The sequence below is a fragment of the Dermacentor andersoni genome, chromosome 4, assembly GCF_023375885.2.
Source record: "Dermacentor andersoni chromosome 4, qqDerAnde1_hic_scaffold, whole genome shotgun sequence".
Taxonomy (NCBI): Eukaryota; Metazoa; Arthropoda; class Arachnida; order Ixodida; family Ixodidae; genus Dermacentor; species Dermacentor andersoni.
The window spans coordinates 53,177,930-53,202,364 of NC_092817.1; the positions used below are offsets into that span (position 1 = coordinate 53,177,930).

Genomic DNA, 24,435 nt, shown 5'->3' on the forward strand with positions numbered 1-24,435 from the left:
TAAACAATACTTAGGCCTGAGCGGGCGCGGTAACTTCACGCACAGCTGGTGTGGGAAGGTGGCGTTCGCACCCGCGTGTAGTTTTTTTTTTTTTTTCCGGGTTTAAAGTCTCCTGCACAGTAATTCTTCCGACATTACTGAAGTTTATCTTACTTATCTATCTTAAAGGGACACAGAACAATGTTGCACTGGGTTGGTACAGCATATATTTGTAGAAAAACAAGAAGGTCACTTAACATGAAACAAGAATCGATAGGTAAAAAAAAAAAAAAACTTGGAGGACGCTTAAGCTTCGCCTAAAGAACGTAACGCGATAGCGTTATTGTACCCAGTTCGCACCGCCCACTCATTCGCTCGGCATGCTATTGAGTCACACAAAGACGAAACGTGCGCCTGAGCAAGCGGAACGAACCAAAGAACTCGGTGTCTCGGAGGGAGAAACAATCTACGCGAGCCAAACGTCGTGATCGGCACGGACAGCCGGGGCGCGAAGCGCCATGAAGGCGGACGCGATCATGGGGCTGACGCCTCGATGGGATCGTCATCTATCTCGCTTGGGAGCACAACGCAGACGCATGACTCCTAGCCCATAGAGTTTATCACTATAACACCTAGAGGGTAATCTGGCGCCACCGTCTATGGGAGTTTCTTAAGGGGGCACCGTGCCGTCATGGGAATGATGGTATATGTGTCTGCGAGGCTCGTGTTGGTTGGTGTTGTAAGAGGCTTTGTCTAAAACGTGGAAATGGCTACGCAAATAACGCGTTCTCAAAGTAAAATCTTCATAAAATGTTTCCATTCAAGCATATTACATCTTTACTCACCCACGATGCATGACCAAGCGAAGAAAAGCAAGAACAGACGACCAACTGTTTCAAAGCGAGCGCGAACCTTGTCGTCTGTCCTCCAACTTTAGCGGCCCGCTGATACTTTTTACGTAACATGTAGTCGTACACACAATTACAAGTTCTCATAGTTAAACAAAACATGTTTTCGCGTAATAATAAAGCTAAAACAGCTTTTCCCGTACTGTTCTAGTAGAAAATGATTCATTGTGACAGACGGAACGGTACTTGCCAACATAGAGTTTCTATGCTTGCCAAGCGCGTCTTCAAGGTGTCCTGTCTCTACGAGAACGATGCCAATCGGAATCAACAATATACCGGCATTCCCATGCATACCACAGCGCAGCAGCGCCAGATTTCCCTCTAGGTAATGTAGTGAGAAACTCTATGTCCTAGCCAGCAGCATGCACACATCGCAGGGGACGCTTTCCCACCAGACGCGCTACGGCACAGCGATCACGTCAGAAGGCTGTTTCACATGGCGCGATTTTCAGTCAGCGACACAGCGAATTCCGTCGCTCAGCGACCGCCGCGACGTCGTGGGCTCTCCGCGACGAGATTCCAACAAGTTGGTCGCGCCGTCGCTCAGTCGCAGCGATCGGCGCGATGTGGGAGGGGCAATGTGTGTTTCACCGCGCGTTGGTAGCTCTGTGGAGCAATGTCGCGCGTCAGTTCTAGCTATGTTTACGGTGTACCCACCAGCGTTTGCGGCTTAGGAGCTTCATACATTTTTTTTCTTTCGCTTACACAATTCGTTTGAAAGGAGAAGCTGCACTATCCAGATCGGGAGGACGCCGCTTCAACATAAGGCACGTACCCACTTGATCGCCGCCGTCGTTAACCGCTTCATCTCTACAAACCGCGCCAGCTGCTTATATACATGCACACTCAACAGTAGTTTGTTCTTCTGCAAAAGCAAATACTCATCCAGGAAAAAAAGTTGCGCCTCCCATAGTAACAACGAAACTAGAGTGTACCACACAGAACCATCCCACCGACGCCGCGCAAGCCGCACGGTCATACTTGCGGTGTAGAGCAGCGCCTCACTCACCGTATCTGCAAGCTGTCGTGTCTCAACGCCTTTAAACGTTAAAAATGGTGTACCTATTCTATTATTGAATAAAACTAGGAAAATTCGAACATTTGACCAGTTTCCATGTTGTTTTTGTTTAACGATGTAGGTATGGATACTTTGTGAGCAGGAGGCAGCCCTGCGCATCGCTGCGACGGATATCGCGCTGCCATAAGCGCATGTGAAAGCTGTGAGCGAAAATCGCTCTGCGACGTGCGCGGCAGAACGATTTTTTTCGCCCCAATCGCGCCATGTGAAACAGCCTAGAGGCGTTCCGCATCGGACGCTGCACCTAGGAATCGCGCTGTGAGCGGAAAGAGGAGCCGCGTCGCCTAAACACGAGGGTTCAAGTTACACACGCTGGAAGTTGGAAGGGGAGAGAGCGAGAAAACTTATTAAACGCAAGGGTATTGGGGCATCCTCGCACCGGTCCGCGCACGGCCCCAATGCGCTCAAACGAGACGAAGGGGAGAAGCAGGCGAGTGGCGCGCCATCTGTCGGGGCAGCTCCGTACATTGCGAGGAGGGGGTCTTCTGTGTTTGCCGCAAGATGGCTCTGCGTGTGCGCCAAGCGCAGAAGAAATGTAGCGGAAACGTACTTCGCTACGTGTTTAACTGCGACTGCTGTAATTTACATGCTCATAATTACCGATATACACCGCAGTATAACTTTCTACGGCACGTTTCTAAGGCAACACCGCATTCACTAGAGGCGCTTTTGTCCCGCTTTGAACCATCGAACTCATGGCTAAGTGGTAGCGTCTCCGTCTCACACTCCGGAGACCCTGGTTCGATTTCCACCCAGCCCATCTTGCAAGTTGTTTTTATTTATGAATTGCCTTCCGCCATTTTTCGCTCACGGCCAACGCCGACGACACCGGCTTTTCTGCGACACGAGCTCCTTAACGCTGTCGCATTAATACGCTAAAGCGATTGCCAGATAACGACGCCACCTTAGTTGTTACCGCACGAGCTACCTTTGACTTCATGGACTTTTGCAGCATCTGTGCGGCACGAATAATTACATCCCATTACGAATGCATCAGCGAATAAACGCAGCAAGCTTTGACAATTTTCTCTGCACAAAATGGCTCAAAGACAAAATGTTGCGGTTTAAGTTTATGACGTCGCGTTGACGCTCCGTGGCTGTGGTTTGCACACGAAATTCAAAAGGGCAAAGTGGGCTCTTTCACTTTTCTATTTTACGTTCTAATAGGTCAGGTAGATAGCTACGAATAAACTTCTTGAAAGAATAGTCCACCAGTGTAAAATCGATCTTCCGTCGTTTTTTTTTTTTTCTCAACGACTCAATGCTATACAGCTCACTTGTATTTCTGGTAGTCGAGGCAGGTGGTCATGTGGAGCGGGCCTCCGTGCTTGCAGGCGTACTCGTTGTGCTTGTTCTCCGGCAGCAGGTCGACGTCATGGAAGATGAAGCAATCGTAGCTGTCCATCGCCTTGGCTATCTCGTAGCCCACGTTGAGCAGCTTTGCGCGGTTGAAGTCTCCCATGCCGTTCTGCGCGAAAGAGCGGCGTTGAGTGAGCGATGACACGCGTAATGACTGCATTTGTGTTTTAGAGGTTGCCTGACTCGCGTGTAAATTCCATTGTGTGGAAGCGGCTAAACGCTCGATGTTTGATGTATGCAGGTGACTTTTTTTTTCTCAGCCATTCGGTAAGAAATTGAGCTTCTGGCCGATAATTGCGAAGAGCGACACGCTAAGATATGGGTTCAATGGAAGGTACTCGGCCAGGCCTTATGGTGTTTATGGTTATGTTATGATCACGTGTGTGATCAGATAGTCACAATGCACGGAGACTAAATACTGAGTTGACGAATATGAATACTTATGTATCGATTAGAGCATGGGAAAAAGTGTGCATTAAAGAGGAGAATTGTATAGAAAGGAACATGAACAAGAACACGAAGGGAAACGCTAGCGAAATGTATCCACCATTAAACATGCATGGGGGCACTGCAATTATATGGTATTGCGAGTCATGCGTAAAGGAGTTTTGGTTTCTCGACGTATGTACATATGGAAACTCGGTGTTGCATATAAAATCAGAAGCGCAAACTGGGCTATAAGAATAAACCAATGGACAGTTGAAAGGCTAGGATGCACGTGAGCATGGCAAGGAATCTACGAGGATACGCTGGCCGGCATGCTCCTTCGAAGTGCAGGGCGCCTATAGAGTCATCCGCTTGAAAGAAACGACCGAGATATACGAAGGACAATATATCGGCTGCTAAGGCTTTCAGGCACCTATATGGAAAAACGTCGACTTACAGCGGAGAATACGAACCAGGAACCCGACTAGAATATATTACGTCAATAGCGTTGGCAGCGACCAAGAAAATGGGGTTTAACGTAAAGTTGGGGAGGCAGAAACGACATACGAGAGTGATGAAAATATCTCCAACAACCGAAGAATGAAATCAAAGCCTACAGGTATTACGATCTTTCAAATAGCAGTGTGTTGCTGTTCGAAAACCATATCAGGATTTCTGAAAGCACAGTGTTATAGGAGAAATTTGCTGGTGGCGACTGAACATGCATAGCGCCGATACCATAGGGCATGTTTCGTTAGCTTTTCGCAGTACAGTATCCATTCGGAGGTCAGTGAGGACGTAGTAATCCTGCCCGAGGTATTGGACTTTGAGGGCAATAGAGCAAGGAATAATGAATATGCAATAGAGAATTATAGCTAGGTGGCTTGAATATTGGTAGCACAATGGCACGAAACAAAGAATAGATTTTCGGACTCTCATTTGCGTACGATGGTTTGTTTAACGCGATGGCTTTCAAGGCCATTTAAGCGCAAGAGGTAAAAAGGACGAACATGTTCTCATCCGTAAACACCCAGTTCCAAAAGGGAACGTCATATAATATCAGTCCATCCGGGAGACTGGAAAGAAACACTCTACCGAATGTGTACTCATACTGTGATTCAATTTGTCCTTACAGAGAGACGAAAAAAAATTATTTCTCGTACTCGAGCATCGACATGACCGGCGAACCTCGCTTAATTCCATTTCCACCAAGTTCCCATCCTTGTTCCAATAATGGAGTTTGGTTCCAACCGACTCACTCACTCGCTCGTGCTCACTCCATAAAAATATTCCATGTATTCCACATCGTTTCCGGCATAATAATATGCGGAAGTCCTATTGTACTTAGTGGACTGCGTATGGAACGTTCCCGTTGAATGGCGGTGCCGACCTGCTCCACAAGGTAGATGGCGTAGTCGAGCTGCTGCCTCTGCAGGAACGGGTGCATGTGCTGCAGGAAGGCTCGCAGGTTGTCCAGCCTGTCCCGGTAAGGCACCACGAGAGCCACACGCTGCCGCGCCTTGCAGTGGGTCGGGAACCAGCGGCCGCCGGGCTTCAGATGCGGCATCGCTTTCTCCAGCTCCTCGAGCGGTGGGCCCTTCCTCTGGATCTTCAGCATGTCGCCTGCGGCGAGTAACGCGGATAGGTGAGAAAGCGTGGGCTTGGGCGAGACGGTGGATGCAGCGTTGGGCGTCATTGTTATAGAGCACAAAAAAGTCGCAGTTTGCCGTGGGGCAAACTATAACGCAAAGAAGAAAAAAAAAGTCGCCGTTATGCCCGAAGGGCGAAGCATTGACAGCGATAGCAATGTACGTATTAAAATATTACAGGAAGTAAGACTAGTAGTTCTATGGAAAATATATAAGAAAAAAGAAACAGGGGCGATATAGCGGTAAATGAGAAATGCGTTAGCATTACGTCGCACGTGTTTGAGGTCCAAGATCCATGATTTCAACCATCATTTCAATATATATTGTGTCTGGCATATATATATATATATATATATATATATATATATATATATATATATATATATATATATATATATATATGCGCATAGTCATGCACACTGGGTTGCATATTGCATACGGTGTTACTCGGTTTACAGAGGAGGACGATTGCAGACTTGCACAAAGGCTGTTTTGTGGCTTCGCGCCGCACTGCCAGGTTGTACCTTCGCATTTGCAATAAGGGTATGCGAGGGGCAATCATGCGCCCCTCTCTACAATTGAGCAGAGGGAAGCGGACAGGCTTGGGCGGATATTTATACTCATTGCGCACAATGCACAAATGCACTTTAACTTGGGCGAGCGAAGGCTACACACCTTAAACGAAAAGAATTCAACGTCGGGAAAGACCAAAGCCAAGGTCGCGTACATGAGGGCCGTAATGCAGTCCATGTACTCCAAGTGCCACAGTCATACACAGAACACGCAAATACCAAACGGGCTGTCGATGTATACCCGCTTGGAGATGGCCGTCGCAGCCGTTGCCAAAGACAGACGTTCCTTGACCTTGTGATTCTGGCATGCGACGTCCACAGCTAGTCGGGCTTGTCGTCCAACCGTTCCAGCAGCGCGCTTGGCACGTTTGGGCAATCTGTGGCTCTCCAATCGTGTCTGTCCTTTTTCGGCAGTTTCGTTGGCACGTTTCAACGCCATGAATTGTCTTCGTTGCTGCAGTCGGTCGCAATCGCTTGGCCACATCTTCGTCGGTCGACTCCCGCTGTCTCTGCCGAGCTCTTTGTTGTTCGCTGCTCTTGGTGCGACGAAGTAGAAGTTTCGCACGCGAAACGCCCGTGATGAAACGTGCCTATGAAGAGGCTTCACACAGATATAGGTAAAATCTAAGTTGGTAGGCTAGTATGGGCTTTCGCAGTAAAAAATGATGGCAGCTTCACTTGAAGGCCAAGCATTGAAAGCGATAGCAAGGTTTTGCGTTGGCGCTGAAGGCGTTTCATAAAGCTGTCGTGAAGAGGAGCACTGTCAACGGCGTTGCAAAACGTCGCATCTCAATAGTGCACGCAAGATGAGAACGAAGGAAAACCATCGGCACTCGTCAGCACCCAAAGAAGAGACTATAGTGATATCAATACCATGACGGCTTGCTATCCGTCCAGTAGTAGACCAGTGTTTTATGCGTCACGGCGTGCGCTGGGCTATTGAGCGGAAGAGCTAATATGTGTGCGCTCAGCGCTCATGCCAGCAGCGGAAACCTGCCCTGGCTCTGGCAGAACCCGATTGAGCAGTGCACGACGTTGCGCCCACTTGGCTTCGTCGCTTTTGCGGCCGAATGCACTGCACTTCTTCGGAGACTTTCTGACCCTTCAAAGGAGGTTAAATATTTTTAAACCTCCTTGGTCCCTACTCGTGCGCGCCGCGCACGCGCGTAAGTATCGAGACAGCACGCCAACGGCGGTGGCGCGAATGTGCCTAGAGTGTCGGTATAATTGCTGTCGCAATAAAATTCGCTTACTAACTGAAGACGCACATGCACTGTAGCGTACACACTGTGGGCCTTCGTGGTCACAACGTTAGAGCGACAGAGTTCCGGCAGCGTAAAACCAGACTCTTGTTACTGTTACGTTTCGCCTACAACGCGCGGTAATGCCGGCGCGGATGCAACGGACGCCGGGGCTTCGTTCAAAGCGGCGGACATTTTGGCCCGTGCGACGCCGCCACGCCTCCCCGCCAAGCGTGTCCAGGCGTGTTTCAGTGCCACGTGTCTTCGTGTGTGTGTGTGTGCCCACGCTTGTCAAAGCGCGGCAGCCGGGGAGCGGAGCTCCCCAAGTGAGGGTTGGCGATGCGTCACTACACTCGGTTCAGCAGGTCTCTCGGCTCAACCGTGCGCGCCGTCGTGGGCTCATGCTCCGCCATCCCGTGACTTTCATCCCGTGACCTTCATCCCGTGACCTTCCCTTTTGGACCGCGACGCCGAGAGTATAAGAGCAGCTGCCCCCGGACGCCAGGGGAGAGGCTCCGATTTGTACTGTTGAGTTACGTGCTCTCCCGTCTCTCCACTTCGGTCGACCTGACCGGCCGCTCTTTTGCTATGTTAGAATAAACAAGTTGTTCTGTTACCAGTCTTCTCTTGCTTTGCCGGGACCTTCAGATGCTTCCAGTGCCCCAGGCCGCCAGGCCAACGCTACCCTTGGGGCTTGCGACCCATTGGCAATAACGGGCGTCAGCACCGAGACCCCAACAACTCGTGCCAGCGGTGCGATTCCAACATCTGGTTGCCAGCGGTGAGATCGCGACAACGGAGGCCAGCAGCGAAGAGATGCGGTTGACTGTATGCTGAGCAGCACAACGACCATCCGGGAGCAGCGCAACGAGCCCTGTGTGATGACTGGTTGCCTGCAGCGGAACGACTGCGCTGAAGTCTTGGCTGCGAGGTTTGGTGAGTGCGGGACTTTCTTCTTCTGAGTTTTGCCAGGCTTTTGTTAGTGTTAGAAACAGAGCTGGTAATTGGGGTTGTCGTTGCTGCCGGGTTAGTTTGCGGCAAGACAATAGTAGGCAGTAGAGAAAGCAGCATTCAGAGCAGCCATGGATTTGAAGTCGTTGCGCAAACCGAAATTGCTGGAGCTTGCGAGAGAGTTGGGTCTGGATGTCTCAGACAAACTCAGAAAACCAGAACTGCTAAGGGCTATTCTTGAGTTAGAAGCTGAGGATGACGAGCTGTCGGAATGCCTTGAGACCATTGAGGAGAGGGAGGAGCAAAAAGAGAAACAGGAGCGCGAACTTAAAGAACAGAAAGAGAAAGATGAGCGCGAACGTAAAGAGCAACAAGAGAAAGAAAGAGAGCGCGACCGTCAACACGCTTTGGAAATGAAGCTTCTCGAGTTAGAGATGGAACGCGCTCGTAATGGAAGTCAGGCACACGGTGCAGGAGAACGAGTATTGTTCAAAATGACTGACCTGATGCGGCCGTTTAAGCTTGGAGAGGACATTGGTTTGTTCCTGGTTAACTTTGAGCGAACGTGCGAGAAGCAGGGGTTCTCTCGGGAAACGTGGCCACAGCGCTTGCTCACTTTGCTACCCGGCGAGGCGGCCGACGTAGTCGCTCGCTTGGAGAGAGAGGAGGCAGAGGATTTCGACAAAGTGAAATCGAGTCTGCTAAAGAAGTACCGGCTGTCAGCGGAGGCGTTCCGTCGGAAGTTTCGGGAAAATGAGAAAGGCAGAAGTGAGTCATATACAGAGTTTGCGTACAGGCTTATGTCAAACATGCAGGAGTGGCTCAAAGCAGAGAAAGCGTTTGGTGACCACGAGAAAGTTCTGCAGTGTTTCGGGCTAGAACAGTTTTATAGTCGGTTACCTGAGAACGTGCGGTACTGGGTCTTGGATAGGCCAGACGTTAGTACGGTGGCTAGAGCCGCTGAGTTAGCCGAGGAGTTTGTGACGCGTCGGGCTCGTGGAGCTAAGGACGGTCAAAAGGGTGAATTTGGCTCCAAGTTTGAGAGGCCAAAGTTCACGCCCATGAGAGCAAAGGGGGACACACGTAGTTCGGATGCGAGTGAAAGCAGTCCGACCGAACGTAAGGAGACGGCGGCAACCGAAGCCGAACGCAGAAAGCGGTTCGAGACGAGGCAAGCGCGCGTTTGTTATACGTGCCAGAAGCCGGGTCACTTTTCGGCGCAGTGTCCAGAAACAAAAACAAAAGTCGTGTTTTTGTCTTTATGCAGCACTGACGAGAACATGAAGCTTCTCGAGCCTTACATGCGAGACCTCCTCGTGAACGGGAAAGAGTGCCGAGTGCTTCGCGATTCCGCAGCTACAATGGATGTAGTTCACCCCTCTTACGTAGAACCCGATATGTTCACGGGCGAGTGCGCATGGATCAAGCAAGCAGTGGAAGCTCATAGCGTGTGTCTGCCGGTAGCAAAAGTGCTTATTGAAGGACCTTTCGGAGCACTTGAGACGGAGGCCGCAGTGTCATCTATGCTGCCCCCCCAGTACCCGTACCTATTTTCGAACAGGTCCGATCACCTCCTGCGCGAGAAGGGGCTTTTGTTTGGTGAGGCTAGCGTTCAGGCCTTAACCAGATCGAAGGTTCGGGAGCTCGCTGCAAAGGCGGTAGTTGCGGGGCCGACGTTGTTGAACGATGAGAAAGGGTCAGAGGCGCAGCAAGCTGGTATTCAGAGCACGCCCGAACAGAATAAAATTGAGCCTGTAGCGTTAAAGGCAGCAGATACTGGAGAGGAAATTCCCGACACGGGAAAGTTAGAAGAGCTGTCTCCAGATTTGCTCATCGCGCCTACGTCAGACGGACTTAACAGGTTGCTAAAAGTCAGCCGCTCGGCTTTGATAGCCGAGCAAAAGAAGGATGGCAGCCTAGAAAACATACGCTGCATTATCAAGGAAGGTATCGCCAAGAAAAATGCTCGCTTTGTGGAAAGAGGTGGGGTCCTGTACCGGAAGTATCTAGACCGCAGAGGAGTGGAGTTCGATCAGCTGATCGTGCCTCAATGCTATCGTCAGGATCTGTTGCGCTTGTCGCATGGGGGTTCGTGGTCCGGACACCTAGGAGTTAAGAAAACTAAGGACCGTCTCTTGCAGGAGTACTATTGGCCAGGGTGTTTTCGGGACGCAGACCACTTTGTGAAGACATGCGACACCTGTCAGCGGGTGGGCAAGCCAGGGGACAAATCGAGGGCGCCGTTGAAGTTGGTACCTATCATTACGGAGCCTTTTAGACGGCTCGTTATTGATACAGTGGGACCTCTGCCGGTAACAGCCACGGGGTACCGACACATTTTGACTGTGATCTGCCCAGCGACAAAGTTCCCTGAATCAGTGCCGCTTAAAGAACTCAGCTCAGTTGAGATAGTCAATGCACTACTGTCCATATTTGCGCGAGTTGGTTTTCCTGCAGAAATCCAGTCAGATCAGGGTACAGTGTTTACTAGCGCTTTGACGACAGCCTTTCTCGAAAGGTGCGGGGTAAGGCTGTTACACAGCTCAGTGCACCACCCCCAGTCGAATTCCGTTGAGAAGCTCCACTCCGTCATGAAGCGCGTGTTGAGAGCATTGTGTTTTGAACATCAAACTGACTGGGAGCTGTGTCTGCCTGGAGTGATGTTTGCATTAAGGACCGCGCCGCATGCGGCTACGGGGTTTTCGCCAGCTGAGCTGGTGTACGGTCGCTCGCTGCGATCTCCGCTTCGCATGCTTCGAGAATCATGGGAAGGCAGGGGCGACGACCCAGTCGTGGTAGAGTACGTGCTTAAGCTCCTCGAACGCTTAAGAAGGGCACAGGAGTTGTCAGGTGAAGCAATGGCAGAGGCCCAGCAGAGGGCCAAGGTTTATTATGATCGGACAGCCAGGGCCCGTCGTTTTGAGGTGGGCGATGAGGTCATGATATTGCGCACATCGCTAAAGAACAAACTCGACGTGCAGTGGGAGGGCCCAGCACGGATTGTTCAAAAACTGTCGGACGTTAACTACGTGGTGAGTCTGCCAGGAAAGCGGAAAGCACAGCAAGTTTACCACTGTAATCTGCTCAAACCCTATAAGCAACGGGAAGCAGTGGTGTGCATGATGGTAAACGTGCCCGAAGAGCTTCCGGTCGAGCTTCCGGGACTAGGCTCAGTGACAAACAGGAAAGACACCGATCAAGTCATTAGTGACTTAATAAGTAAAGCGTCGCTGTCGCCTGAGCAGAAAACCGAACTACACCAGCTCTTACAAGAGTTTCAGGGTCTGTTCTCTGAGAGGCCTGGTAGGACTTCTGTCCTTACTCATGACATAGAACTTACCTCCCCAGAGCCAGTACGATCCAAGGCGTAACGGGTGTCACCCCGCCAGAGCGATATTATGGAGGCTGAGGTAAAGAAAATGCTACAGCTCGGTGTTATTGAAGCGGGTGAGAGTGATTATACCTCCCCTTTGATTTTAGTTGAGGTACCGGGCAAGGAACCTCGTCCTTGCGTCGACTACCGCAGGCTTAATTCCATCACTAAGGATCAACTTTATCCGATCCCTAACATCGAGGAGCGCCTTGAGAGAGTGAGTAGCGCTCAGTTTATTTCCACCCTAGATCTTGTCAGGGGTTATTGGCAGGTTCCACTTACAGAAGAGGCTAGTAGGTATGCGGCGTTCATTTCACCAATGGGGACATTCCGTCCTAAAGTTTTGAGTTTTGGTTTGAAGAACGCGCCATACTGCTTTTCAAGCCTCATGGATAAAGTGTTGCGGGGACAGCAAGAATTCGCTTTACCGTATCTAGACGACGTAGCGATATTCTCCGCATCCTGGCCTGAACATATGGCGCACTTGCGGGCAGTGCTAACCCGCCTGCGCGATGCGGGCTTGACAGTCAAGGCTCCCAAGTGCCAGTTAGCACAGGCCGAGGTTGTCTACCTCGGACACGTGATTGGTCGGGGTCGACGCCGCCCCTCTGAAATAAAGGTGGTCGCTGTGCGAGACTTCCCGCAACCGCGCACGAAGACCGATATTCGGTCGTTCTTAGGTGTCGCCGGCTACTATCAGAGGTACATCCCCAGGTACTCTGATATCGCGGCTCCCTTGACGGATGCTCTAAGAAAGACAGAGCCGCAAACAGTCGTCTGGGATGAGACGAAGGAAAGAGCTTTTAGCGCCCTAAAGAGCGCCCTAACAAGCCAGCCTGTGCTACGATCGCCCGACTACACAAAAGGGTTCGTTGTTCAGTGTGATGCTAGTGAGCGAGGCATGGGCGTTGTACTGTGCCAACGGGAAAATGGAGAAGTAGAACACCCCGTCCTGTATGCTAGTCGTAAGCTGACCAGTCGTGAGCAGGCGTATAGCGCCACCGAGAAAGAGTGTGCGTGTATCGTGTGGGCCGTTCAGAAATTGTCATGTTACCTAGCCGGCTCGAGGTTTATCATTGAAACGGATCACTGCCCTCTCCAATGGCTGCAGACCATCTCTCCCAAAAATGGCCGCCTCCTGCGCTGGAGCCTCGCTTTGCAACAATATTCCTTTGAGGTGCGTTACAAAAAGGGGAGTCTCAACGGTAACGCCGATGGCTTAAGTCGAAGCCCCTAACGTGGGAATCAGCCTCAAAATTGCTTGTTACTGATGTTTTTCTTCCTGAGGCAGGATTTTTAACCTATTGCTTTTGTGTAGTGTTTCAAAGTGATGATGTGCTTTTTAGTGCAATTTTTCCGATTTGTGGACGCGTTCTGAGTGCTGCTAAACTACTGTAAGGAACTAGGCAGCAGTATAAAAGGGGAAAGAGCCTGGCAGGGCTTAGTGAGGGTTGTGCCGTGCTTGCTGACTGAGCGGTTGACTTTCGGCGTAGTTCTAACGCTTGCCGGAAACGAGAACAAAAATGTCAACTCTCCCGAAGTCACTTTGCAGTGTCCTGTGTGCACCTGAACGTGAGAACGAGGCCTTCTCTGTGCGCTGCGCTCAAGAAACGCCAAGGACGCCCGACTTCGGTTATGAGCATCATCGAGCGACATCCCTCCGGACAGCGGATGCAGTCCCCTGACCATCGGGATCTCCTTCCCCCGGCGGGGCGGTCTGTTACGTTTCGCCTACAACGCGCGGTAATGCCGGCGCGGATGCAACGGACGCCGGGGCTTCGTTCAAAGCGGCGGACATTTTGGCCCGTGCGACGCCGCCACGCCTCCCCGCCAAGCGTGTCCAGGCGTGTTTCAGTGCCACGTGTCTTCGTGTGTGCGTGTGTGTGTGTGTGCCCACGCTTGTCAAAGCGCGGCAGCCGGGGAGCGGAGCTCCCCAAGTGAGGGTTGGCGATGCGTCACTACACTCGGTTCAGCAGGTCTCTCGGCTCAACCGTGCGCGCCGTCGTGGGCTCATGCTCCGCCATCCCGTGACTTTCATCCCGTGACCTTCATCCCGTGACCTTCCCTTTTGGACCGCGACGCCGAGAGTATAAGAGCAGCTGCCCCCGGACGCCAGGGGAGAGGCTCCGATTTGTACTGTTGAGTTACGTGCTCTCCCGTCTCTCCACTTCGGTCGACCTGACCGGCCGCTCTTTTGCTATGTTAGAATAAACAAGTTGTTCCGTTACCAGTCTTCTCTTGCTTTGCCGGGACCTTCAGATGCTTCCAGTGCCCCAGGCCGCCAGGCCAACGCTACCCTTGGGGCTTGCGACCCATTGGCAATAACGGGCGTCAGCACCGAGACCCCAACATTACCGAAACTGAGCGGTTCACGTCACCTTCAAGGGCGTGCGGAAGAGCGCGCAATGTCCGCGTGCCCTCGCATGCCCGCAGACACAATCACGTGACATTGACCACGAGACGCGAGGGCAGCGCATGCGCTTCGCTAGTCGTCTAGAATTCTAGTACACTCTAGAGACGCGGTTACATACGACAGTTACGCTCGGAAAGGCCACGCACGCGCCATTGCACCGGGGACAGCACGGCAGCGTCGGCGCAAACACACGTCGACTTGTCCGTCTGATTGCTAGTGCAAAAAACAGGTGGGGTGTATGGAAAGCTATAAAAGATTCGAAGCGTTTCTAGCTTGCAGGTGCAGAGGAAAAGGTGCCCCTGCGAAACGGATATTTAGTCGGAAAGTTCCGTCTACAAATCTTGAAAACGTGCGGTGCCCCATGAATTAACCGTCTTTTGTAATGCAGTCATGCGAAACGAATGACATGTAATATACGTAGGCTGCTCTTAAATTGACCGCAGTGACGCAGAATTTTCATGGCATCGTGTTTCGTGCGTTGTCTACAGACTGCTGCACGCACGAGTGCCTCCAACGGGTGCCTCCAATTATTAAGCTGAATTAAGTCAATTTATTATGGCCGTCTATCAGAAGTTTCTGGACCTATGTCACCTGAGCCAGGTAACCTGCCCCCTGTATGACTTTGTTTGCTTCAAACCTTCAAAGGTTGAAGATGGCATGCTCATTTTCCAAAGCTTAAGAGCGTCGTGTAGGCTTCAGGAGGTTGTCACTCACACCTTGCACAGATCTTGTCACTTGCGGAGCGACATAGAAATGTTTGATAAAGCCAGTGCATCAGCCATGTAGTCCACAAACTATATCTGCATTATTAACGCCACTCGCTGAATACTACGATGGAGAGTGAAGCTTGAGAAACACCTTTTTCCGCGCCAGCGTCATTAAACAGGCGCTGTAAAATGCATGATTGTGAAATTACAACAGTATAATCGCCCCGAATGCGTTACTGGAACGCTGCGTCGCCAAGGTGATCCACTTTCAGTAGTCCATCGAAGCATCAGGTCAGATGGTAGAATGTTTATTAATACGGGTGCTAAACTTACCGCCTTGTCCCCAGTCCACCGAACAGAACTCGGAACGAGGTGCGGCCTGCTCCCTGCGTGCGAGTGTTGCATGCCTCTGGCCAACGGAGGGCTCGACGACGTTGTGGCTCTGTCGTGCAGTGACCGCGTTGCCGAACGCGACAGCATCGCCGACTGCCGGGGCTGCACCGACGCATGCGATCAGCAGCTGGATCACGCCGACGCCGAGCACGCGGAACGCTAAGCTCCTTACGCCGCCCATATCCTCTGCAGTCTTGAACACCAGCGACAGGTGCCTGTAAGATGGTAGTGCAACAACTATTTACTCTTTTAGCAGTAGGAATGTCAAAGTGGGAAAAAGTATGTGACGTGTGGAAAGCCAGTGTGGTATATATATATATATTGCCACGACAAACTTCGTGACATTCAAGTTGCGCGCCCTTTGCATTGGGCACTGTGCACGCCGTACAGTGGTGTTGTTCAGCAACAACAGGCAGCGATCTTCGTGGCACGAGCAGCCAGTTGGACCCGGCTCGCATGCGCCACGCGCACGAGGTGTCACGCGAGTAGAAGAGAAAGATGGTTCGAGCCCAGTTTGAGAACGCGACTGCCGCGGATTTCTGCACGACCGCAGTGACTTTTACTTGTGGGCACAAGTTCGCTTTTAATAAATATCCTTGTTTTACTAACATCGTTACATTTCTGGTGGAGGTGCGGGGTATGAGTCGAAGCCCCACGAACGAAAGTCAGCGTAGCCCCGACAACCCGCGAGTCCATCCCGTGGAACTGACACCTGTACACCAGCGGACCAGCCGCCGTCTTCGAGGTGACTCGCCCGAATTCGGCCCTCTTCTCTTCTTGCCAAGAGAAACTCCCACAACGGACGCCGCCACAATGACTACCCAAGTAACACCGGCACAGCTAGTCGTAAGCCAACCTCGCAAGCCGCCAACATTCCATGGTGACTCGTTCGAAGACGTGGAAGATTGGTTGGAACTGTTCGAGAGAGTGGCGAGCTTTAATGAATGGAATGAAAGACAGAAGCTGCGTAACGTATATTTCGCGTTGGAAGACTTCGCAAAAACGTGGTATGAAAACCACGAACCCTCTTTGACCTCTTGGGAGGAATTTCGACGACAACTGCTAGCAACGTACGCCAGCACGGATCGTAAAGAAAAGGCGGAAATCGCACTTCAAGCCAGGAACCAGCTCACTAACGAGAACGTGGCGATGTACATCGAGGACATGTCCCGCCTGTTCAAGCGTGCTGATCCCACCATGAGTGAAGATAAGAAGCTGCGCCATCTCATGCGTGGAGTAAAGCAGGAACTCTTCGCAGTTCTCGTCCGCAACCCACCGCGCACGGTCGCCGAGTTCAGATGTGAAGCAACGACCATCGAAAAGACGCTGGAACAGCGGGCTCGGCAATACAACCGTGAGGCAAGCTGCGCACCTGTCCATGTCTTCCCTGGAGGCCTGCCAAACGACCTGGAAGCCTTGCGGGAGCTTGTCCGGTCACTGATCAGGGAAGAGCTCAACAAGTTGCAGATACCTCAGGCTCCAGCTGCACTATCTATCGTCGACGTTGTCCGGGATGAACTCAGGAACGTCATACGGGATCCAGAGCGTGAGCCACAGCCGACGCGGCGCACCCCAACGTACGCAGACGTACTCAGGCAACCCGCGGTACACAGTAGTGGAGCAGTTGCGACGACCTTTCCCTACGCGTCGACAGTACGCAGTGCACCTCGTCTACTGGAACCACCGGCTGCCTATCCGCCTCCAGCACGTAGTGCACCTCGTTTTGTGGAACAAAGGCCCCGGAAAAGTGACGTCTGGCGTGACCACGAGCGCAGGCCTCTGTGTTTCCACTGCGGAGAAGCGGGTCACCTGTATAGGTTCTGCCCGTACCGTCAAGTTGGGTTAAGGGGTTTTCCCTTAAGCGCACCATGCCCCCGAAACGGTGAACGACCAGCGGAGATCGAAGAATACTTGTCGATGCGCCAAAGCCCCGTTACTCCTCGCCAACATCAACCACGGGCACCGTCGCCCATGCGTTACCGATCGCCTAGCCCACGCGCGTCTCCAAGATTGCCTAGGCGTCGTTCACCAAGCCCACACCAGGAAAACTGAAGCAAGCGACCTGTGGAGGTGAGGCCGCTGATAACCAGAGTTACGAAGATCCTCCAACGCGATTCCAGTGCGGTGACGAGATAATTCCAGTCTACAGGTGCAGGAACGAATCGATTACGTCAGATTTGCGGTTGATAATAGACGGATGCGAGCTGAATGCCTTAGTCGACACCGGCGCTGATTATTCGGTAGTAAGCTTCAAGATGGCGAAGCACCTTAAAAAAGTTGTGACGAAGTGGACTGGTCCGCAGATACGCACGGCAGGCGGCCATCTTATTACGCCCCTTGGCCGATGCACCGCAAGACTTACGATAAAAGGCTTCACTTACGTTTCTGACTTTATTGTACTGCCAGAATGTTCACGGGAACTTATATTGGGAATGGATTTTCTACAAGCTAACGGCGCCATAATTAACCTACGTAGGTCCAGTGTATCTTTCTCGACAAAACAAGCTATACCTGTGGAAGAATCGGAGGAGCGACGTCTCGCTGCACTGCGCGTCGTTGACGATGACGTAACTGTGCCGCCACGCTGCAGTATAATGGTTCTTGTGGAGAATGAAAGATTTTCCGACCGCGAAGGCATAGCGGATGGAAACATAGAGCTCCTTTTCAACAAAGGTATTTGCGTGGCTCGGGGCCTTGTTCAGTTAAGCGATGGCCGTGCAAATGTCGCACTTACAAATTTTGGTAATGAATTCCAACACATCGCACAAGGAACAGCTATTGCCTATTTCCACGAGTTCTGTGAAGCGACCGAATTATGCAGCCTAACTACGTCAACTGCCCTGCCAGGAACCTGCAGTGTCGACAGATCAATTACCGTCAACCCGAGACTCCCTGAAGCCCAAAAGAAACAGATATATGCCCTGACAAAGGATTTTTCTGACTGCTTCTCCACGTCCTCGAAGGTACGGCGCACGTCTGTTGCGAAGCACAGAATAATAACAGAGGACGCCACAAGACCGGTATGCCAGCACCCGTATCGAGTGTCACCAAAAGAAAGGGAGATCATCAAGAAGCAAGTAGAGGAGATGCTTTCAGATGACGTTATTCAGCCTTGCAGCAGTCCATGGGCGTCTCCAGTAGTGCTGGTTAAGAAAAAAGATAACACACTTCGATTCTGCGTCGACTACCGTAAACTGAACAGCGTAACCAAGCGGGATGTGTACCCCCTTCCGCGTATCGACGATACGTTAGATCGGCTCCGATGTGCAAAGTTTTTCTCCTCCCTGGATCTCAAGAGTGGATATTGGCAAATAGAGGTGGATGAACGGGACCATGAAAAGACAGCATTCGTAACCCCTGATGGCCTCTACGAATTTAAAGCACTTCCATTCGGCCTCTGTTCCGCACCCGCAACGTTCCAGCGAATGATGGACTCTGTGCTTGCAGGATTGAAATGGCAGTCATGCTTAGTGTATTTGGATGATGTGGTCGTATTTTCCACCACATTTGACCAACATCTAGAGCGCCTGCGACTAGTATTAGAAGCTATTCGCGCAGCAGACTTGACAATTAAGCCGGAAAAATGTCAAATCGGCTTCGATGAACTTCGGTTTCTCGGTCACGTCATCAGTACTGAAGGCGTTCGGCCAGATCCCGAAAAGACAGCAGCTGTTGCGAGGTTCCCGACACCCACAGACAAAAAGTCAGTGCGACGTTTCTTGGGTTTATGCGCATACTACAGAAGATTTGTGGAAAACTTTTCAAAGATTGCTGAGCCCCTTACAATACTGACAAGAGAAGATCAACCTTTCATGTGGAAAAGCGAACAACAAGACGCCTTTGACGAGTTAAGGAAACGCCTGCAAGCTTCTCCAATCCTTGCCCATTTTGATGAGACAGCCGACACTGAAGTTCATACCGATGCGAGTAACGTCGGCCTCGGTGCCATACTAGTGCAGTGGAATAACGGCCAGGAGAAAGTAATTGCTTATGCCAGCCGTAAGCTCTCGAAAGCAGAGGCAAACTACTCCGCAACCGAGAAAGAGTGCCTTGCAGTCATTTGGGCAATATGTAAATTTCGACCCTACCTCTATGGTAGACCATTCAGAGCAGTCAGCGATCACCATTCGCTTTGCTGGCTGGCGAATCTCAAGGATCCATCCGGACGACTAGCAAGATGGAGCCTTAGGTTTCAAGAGTATGACATTACTGTCGTATACCGATCCGGGAGGAAACACAGCGATGCCGACTGCTTGTCACGCGCACCCGTCGAGAAAACTGTGTCAGAAGAAGAGGATTTCCCGTTCCTTGGCATTGTTGACGAGTCACAAATTGCTCAACAACAACGAGATGACCCGGAATTGCTTCCACTTATACAGCGCCTGGAGGGACTCGACGTTCAATTGCCGCGTATTTTCTCTAGGGGGCTATCCTCGTTCTGTCTGCGAGGAAGTGTCCTCTACAAGAGAAACTTCGAGAACAGCGAGACAAAGTTTTTACTTGTCGTACCCACATCTATGCGAGAAGAAATTTTGCATGCATGTCACGATGAGCCGACGTCTGGACACATGGGCGTGAGCCGTACAGTCGCCAGGATTCGTCTGAAATACTACTGGCCCAAGTTATTAGCATCAGTGCAGCACTACGTCAAGACTTGTCGCGAGTGTCAAAGGCGCAAGACTCCATCCGTAAAACCGGCCGGCCTCCTCCAGCCAATAGAGCCACCAAAAGCCCCATTCCAACAAGTCGGTATGGACCTCCTTGGACCCTTCCCAACATCATCTTTAGGCAAAAAGTGGATAGTTGTGGCCACGGACTATCTGACCCGTTACGCAGAAACTGATTCCCTGTACAATGCAACGGCTGTCGAAGTTGCAAAATTCTTTGTCCACAATATCGTGCTCAGGCATGGCGCTCCCACAGTTGTTATTACCGATCGTGGAACGGCCTTTACTGCGGACCTAATGAAATGCTTGTTGCAAATGACACATACTGATCATAGGAAAACTACGGCGTACCACCCTCAGACAAACGGGTTAACTGAACGGCTTAACAGAACACTGACCGACATGCTTTCGATGTATGTCGACGTTGAACATAGGCTGTGGGACGAAATTTTGCCATACATCACCTCCGCATATAATACGGCCGTTCAGGAAACAACACGAGTGACCCCGTTTGAACTTGTATTCGGCCGAGCAGTATCCACAACTTTGGATGCTATGTTGCCGTTAGATGAAGAAAACCATAACTCATCTGACCTAGATGATTTCTTGCAACGAGCCGAGGAGGCACGACAGATGGCAAGGTACCGAATACGCCGCCAACAACACATCGACTCCAGCCGGTACAACCAGCGCCGTAGTGAAGCTCATTACCAGCCCGGTGACAAGGTGTGGGTATGGACCCCAGTGCGACGCCGTGGACTGTCTGAAAAGCTTCTGTGCCGATACTTCGGCCCTTACGAAATACTTCGTCGTATAAGCGACGTCACTTACGAAGTGAAATCCGCTGGACACGAGAGCCCAAGACGGCGCAACTCCACGGAAGTTGTGCATGTTGTCCGCATGAAACCCTACCAGGAGAGGTCATGAACAAGAACAAAAAAAAAAAATGAGCGCCCACAGGAACCCTTACTTCCTCTCACGCATCGGGCCGATGCGGTAAGGAGGGGGATAATGCCACGACAAACTTCGTGACATTCAAGTTGCGCGCCCTTTGCATTGGGCACTGTGCACGCCGTACAGTGGTGTTGTTCAGCAACAACAGGCAGCGATCTTCGTGGCACGGGCAGCCAGTTGGACCCGGCTCGCATGCGCCACGCGCACGAGGTGTCACGCGAGTAGAAGAGAAAGATGGTTCGAACCCAGTTTGAGAACGCGACTGCCGCGGATTTCTGCACGACCGCAGTGACTTTTACTTGTAGGCACAAGTTCGCCTTTAATAAATATCCTTGTTTTACTAACATCGTTACAATATATATATATATATATATATATATTAACAGGAACATGTGGCGAACGCTGTTTAAATCATGGATCCAGGACGTCAAAGAGGTGCGACGTAACGCATTTCTCTCGCAGTTACCGCTAAATCGCCACTGAATATTACGCGCAAGCGTACGTGCCCCATTTGTGAAATCAGCGAGATTATGTGTGTCACCGCGAGGGAAGCGAGCACCGGGGAAGGCGCCTGGAGGTGGAGAAGAGAATCACGCACCGGGGAAAGTATGGGCTAGCGCGCTAAGCGCTGAGCTCGTGCCCGGCGCTTGGCGACGACTTCGGGGTCGGTCGACTAGCGCTCGGCCTGTTTCCGCCTGCGTCATTGCTGCGCCCTTCTCGCTTGGCCTCTCGATCACGAGACAAACCCGGTGCGTCCATGGCGCGCACAGAACCAGTAGCATCTGCCAGACAAGTCAACCCAGTGCGCCTCCGCCTACCCTCCTCCTCCGCAACGCTTCGCCTCCTTTCTCTTTCCCCGCTTTGCTAAACGCCACTTTACTTTTCTCTAGGCGGCATTGATATGCCGCGCGCTGAACGCGCTCCTCCGTGTTTTTCCTGGTGCGCGATTCTCTTCTCCACCTCCAGGCGCCTTCATCCTCTGGCACTCGCTTCCCTCGCCGCGACACACATAATCTTGCCGATTGCACAGGCGGGGCACATAAGCTTGCGCCTAAAGCTCCTAGTTGCCCTCCAATGGGGAGCGCGCAGCTTGCGTGGGAGCCGTCATTAAGATGAAGCCATCCACAACCGTGCTCTAACGCAGCTGCATTAGAGCGCGTTCATGGATGCCTTGTTTGAACGCAGCTGCGTTAGAGCGCGTTCGTGGTTGGTTGTTTTTACAGGGAAGCTGTATATGACCAAGGCCCCGGGATTTCTTCGTCTCCGCACCCAAAAACTCAACCAATCACGGCGACAGGCGCGCCGCTGGGTTCCGTGCAGCACCACCAAATGGTGCTCGCATCCACGACAGCGGCGCGCCGGCCGTGTGGGGGAAAGCAAAGAAAGAACCAGAAAGCTCGCCTTCGCGCATAGCTTTTGCCGCAAGCGTTTACCGGCAAAGATTACGGTTGCACGAACTGCAGTTGCCGGAAAGCAGCAACTATAGCATACGAAGCAGGGAGTAACGTAACTACACTTTCATATGTAGAAGAAGAACCCGCTTAGCAACTGATTTCATTTGTGTTCTGATACCGCTATGGAAAGGCCACACATAGTTAGGACTCCTGAAAAGCTGCGTGTATTCAATGAGTGGCGACGGGAACAGCAACATCAATGTGCACAGTGGCGTCGTGCTCAGTCTATAGGCAGGACGCAGCCGTTCCTGCCCAAAGCAAGCCAAGCACAGTTAGGACACATGAAGAGCAGCGCAAGCACGACGAGCGACGAAAGGAACAGCAACGTCAATATGCATAACAGCGTTATGCTCAGGCTCGGCAGGACCCAGTTCAAGGCTAGGTCACATTGGTCTATCTGACAAGGTGATAGCACGACTTCGCTGGCCAACCACCTTCACAGCGTGGATTGCAGCCCATCTTGTTTGATTTTTTTTTTTTTTTTAGCGACTTCTCCTAGGCAGGCTGCATTGCAACCACGGCGTCAGCATTCCCTGTCCCAGCCGAACAAACTCTGACCTCCAACGCCGAACCGGTATAATGCGATGTGAGAAAAAGCAAATTCGGATTACTCGTTTAAAAAACCGCGCATTTAAGTTGTCTATGCGAATGGGACGTACACGAAGCTTCCTTAATTTGCAAGCCTTCCCGTACTTCCCTGATGGTGGCTGGGAGCTGCTGCCTTGCAGCGAATAGCTCATACGCAGGACAGCACTATCACGTTTACTACCCCTAAGGTGTCCTGGCTGCTGGCCTTGTTTTCTACCGAATTACTCAGCGTTAAAACAAATGATAGCTAGATATTCTCACTGCAACAAATATGTGAAAGAGAGGGCACAATTCCTTTCATAAAGCAAACTTTTCCATGCCTACTTTACTAGGGTTTGGGGTTTGCCCATCTGCTTGGTCGGTCTTTCCGGTTGCAGTTTACTGTTGCAATATTTCCAGAGTCGACCCACTCTAGTCGGCGCGCCAACCCTGGATGCAGTGTCATAGCAAGTGGGAGAGGTGGGGGCAATCCCAGAGACAGCATAATGCGCGGTCACCACGGTCAGGCAGTCGCTGGTCTCGGCATCTTGCTCGTTTCACTGACAGGGAGGTAATTATCATGGTGCAAAACGCTATGCAGAATATAATCAGTAGCATGCGATTTGTTTAACCGCTTCACGAAAGCTTCGCTTCTCAGATTCCAACACGTTGGTTGAATCTGCATAAGATGTTCTTTATAATCACTGATCACTACATCTCAAAGGAAATTCAGTACTCCCGAACCACACGCTGCATTGCATTAACATTTGATATCGGCCACGCCGTCCAACGCCGGCCTTCACCGCCGCACAAATAACCGTTGCGGAACTCCCCATAACAGCTTCGTTGTAAAAAAGAAATACTGCGCCAAATATGAAGCTTTCGGCGTGTATGAAGGCTCGTTGGCAACAACAATAGTGTAATACAACGTTGCCAACCTAAGAACCGTGCCAGCAAAACAGTGGGCCCGGGCTTTCAAAGTCTCGAGCACTGTGTTCGCAACGCATCACAGCGGCAATGGCATTTAACGGCTATTAAGCTAGGCACACACACTTCAGTGCCCGCGGAAGCGGACTGGATGGCTACGTAACGTCTTGACAAGCTCGGCCACGGCTGTGCTGGGACAGTGCCAGCGTTCCGGCGCGGCCGTGGCTCAGCAATCAAGTAACCGCTTACCCCTGCCGCCAAGCGCTTCTGACGACTATGACAGCTACATGTGAAGCCAGAGTCCAATGGAATGTTCGCCCACTTCTCCCGACGCATCAACTTGCAAGCAACATATAGCGTTCTTGTTTGCAAACAAAGAAGAGGTGCGTATACAAGGAGCGTACCTGGACATAGAAATCTGGATACGAGCTTCGCAATTTCTTGTTCTTTGGAGCGGCTGCTTTCGTTCTAGAGCGCACTCTTCTTGACGTCTTCTTCTTCGTCACCTGGCCGTGAAAGCACGCGCCCTCGCGGAGCGCGTACCAAGGCGATCGCACAGTGCTATCCATCGCTAGAGTAGTCACATGCCTACCCAACGTTATTATTTAGAACGTTAGATTGACCTATTTTGTTTTATTGTTACAAGAACGACGAGTTGCGGCTAACTTAAGAGCGTTGGTGCGTCCCCTGTCGGCGTGTTTGCTCGCTGTCTTTCTGCCAGAGTAGCAGCAGCGAGACGAAAGGCGGCATCGCCATTGGCCATCGCCTACCCCCTTTCAGCCCGGACGACTAAAGTGGAGAGGGGGCAATCTTAACA

General features: G+C 51.4%; 1 protein-coding gene across 1 annotated transcript in view; it reads right to left on the minus strand.

The window, feature by feature from the left end:
• The window catches only part of LOC140217331 (beta-1,4-N-acetylgalactosaminyltransferase bre-4-like), a 32,140-nt gene extending 8,027 nt beyond the window's left edge, over positions 1-24,113 (minus strand). Inside the window, exons 1-4 of the mRNA XM_072287838.1 lie at positions 24,023-24,113; positions 14,990-15,264; positions 5,141-5,373; positions 3,243-3,433 (exon numbers count right to left, since the gene is read on the minus strand). Coding sequence (XP_072143939.1) covers positions 3,243-3,433; positions 5,141-5,373; positions 14,990-15,264; positions 24,023-24,030 — 707 coding nt within the window. The 5' untranslated portion in view covers positions 24,031-24,113. The remainder of the gene's footprint in view (positions 1-3,242; positions 3,434-5,140; positions 5,374-14,989; positions 15,265-24,022) is intronic.
• Between the last annotated feature and the right edge of the window lie 322 nt (positions 24,114-24,435).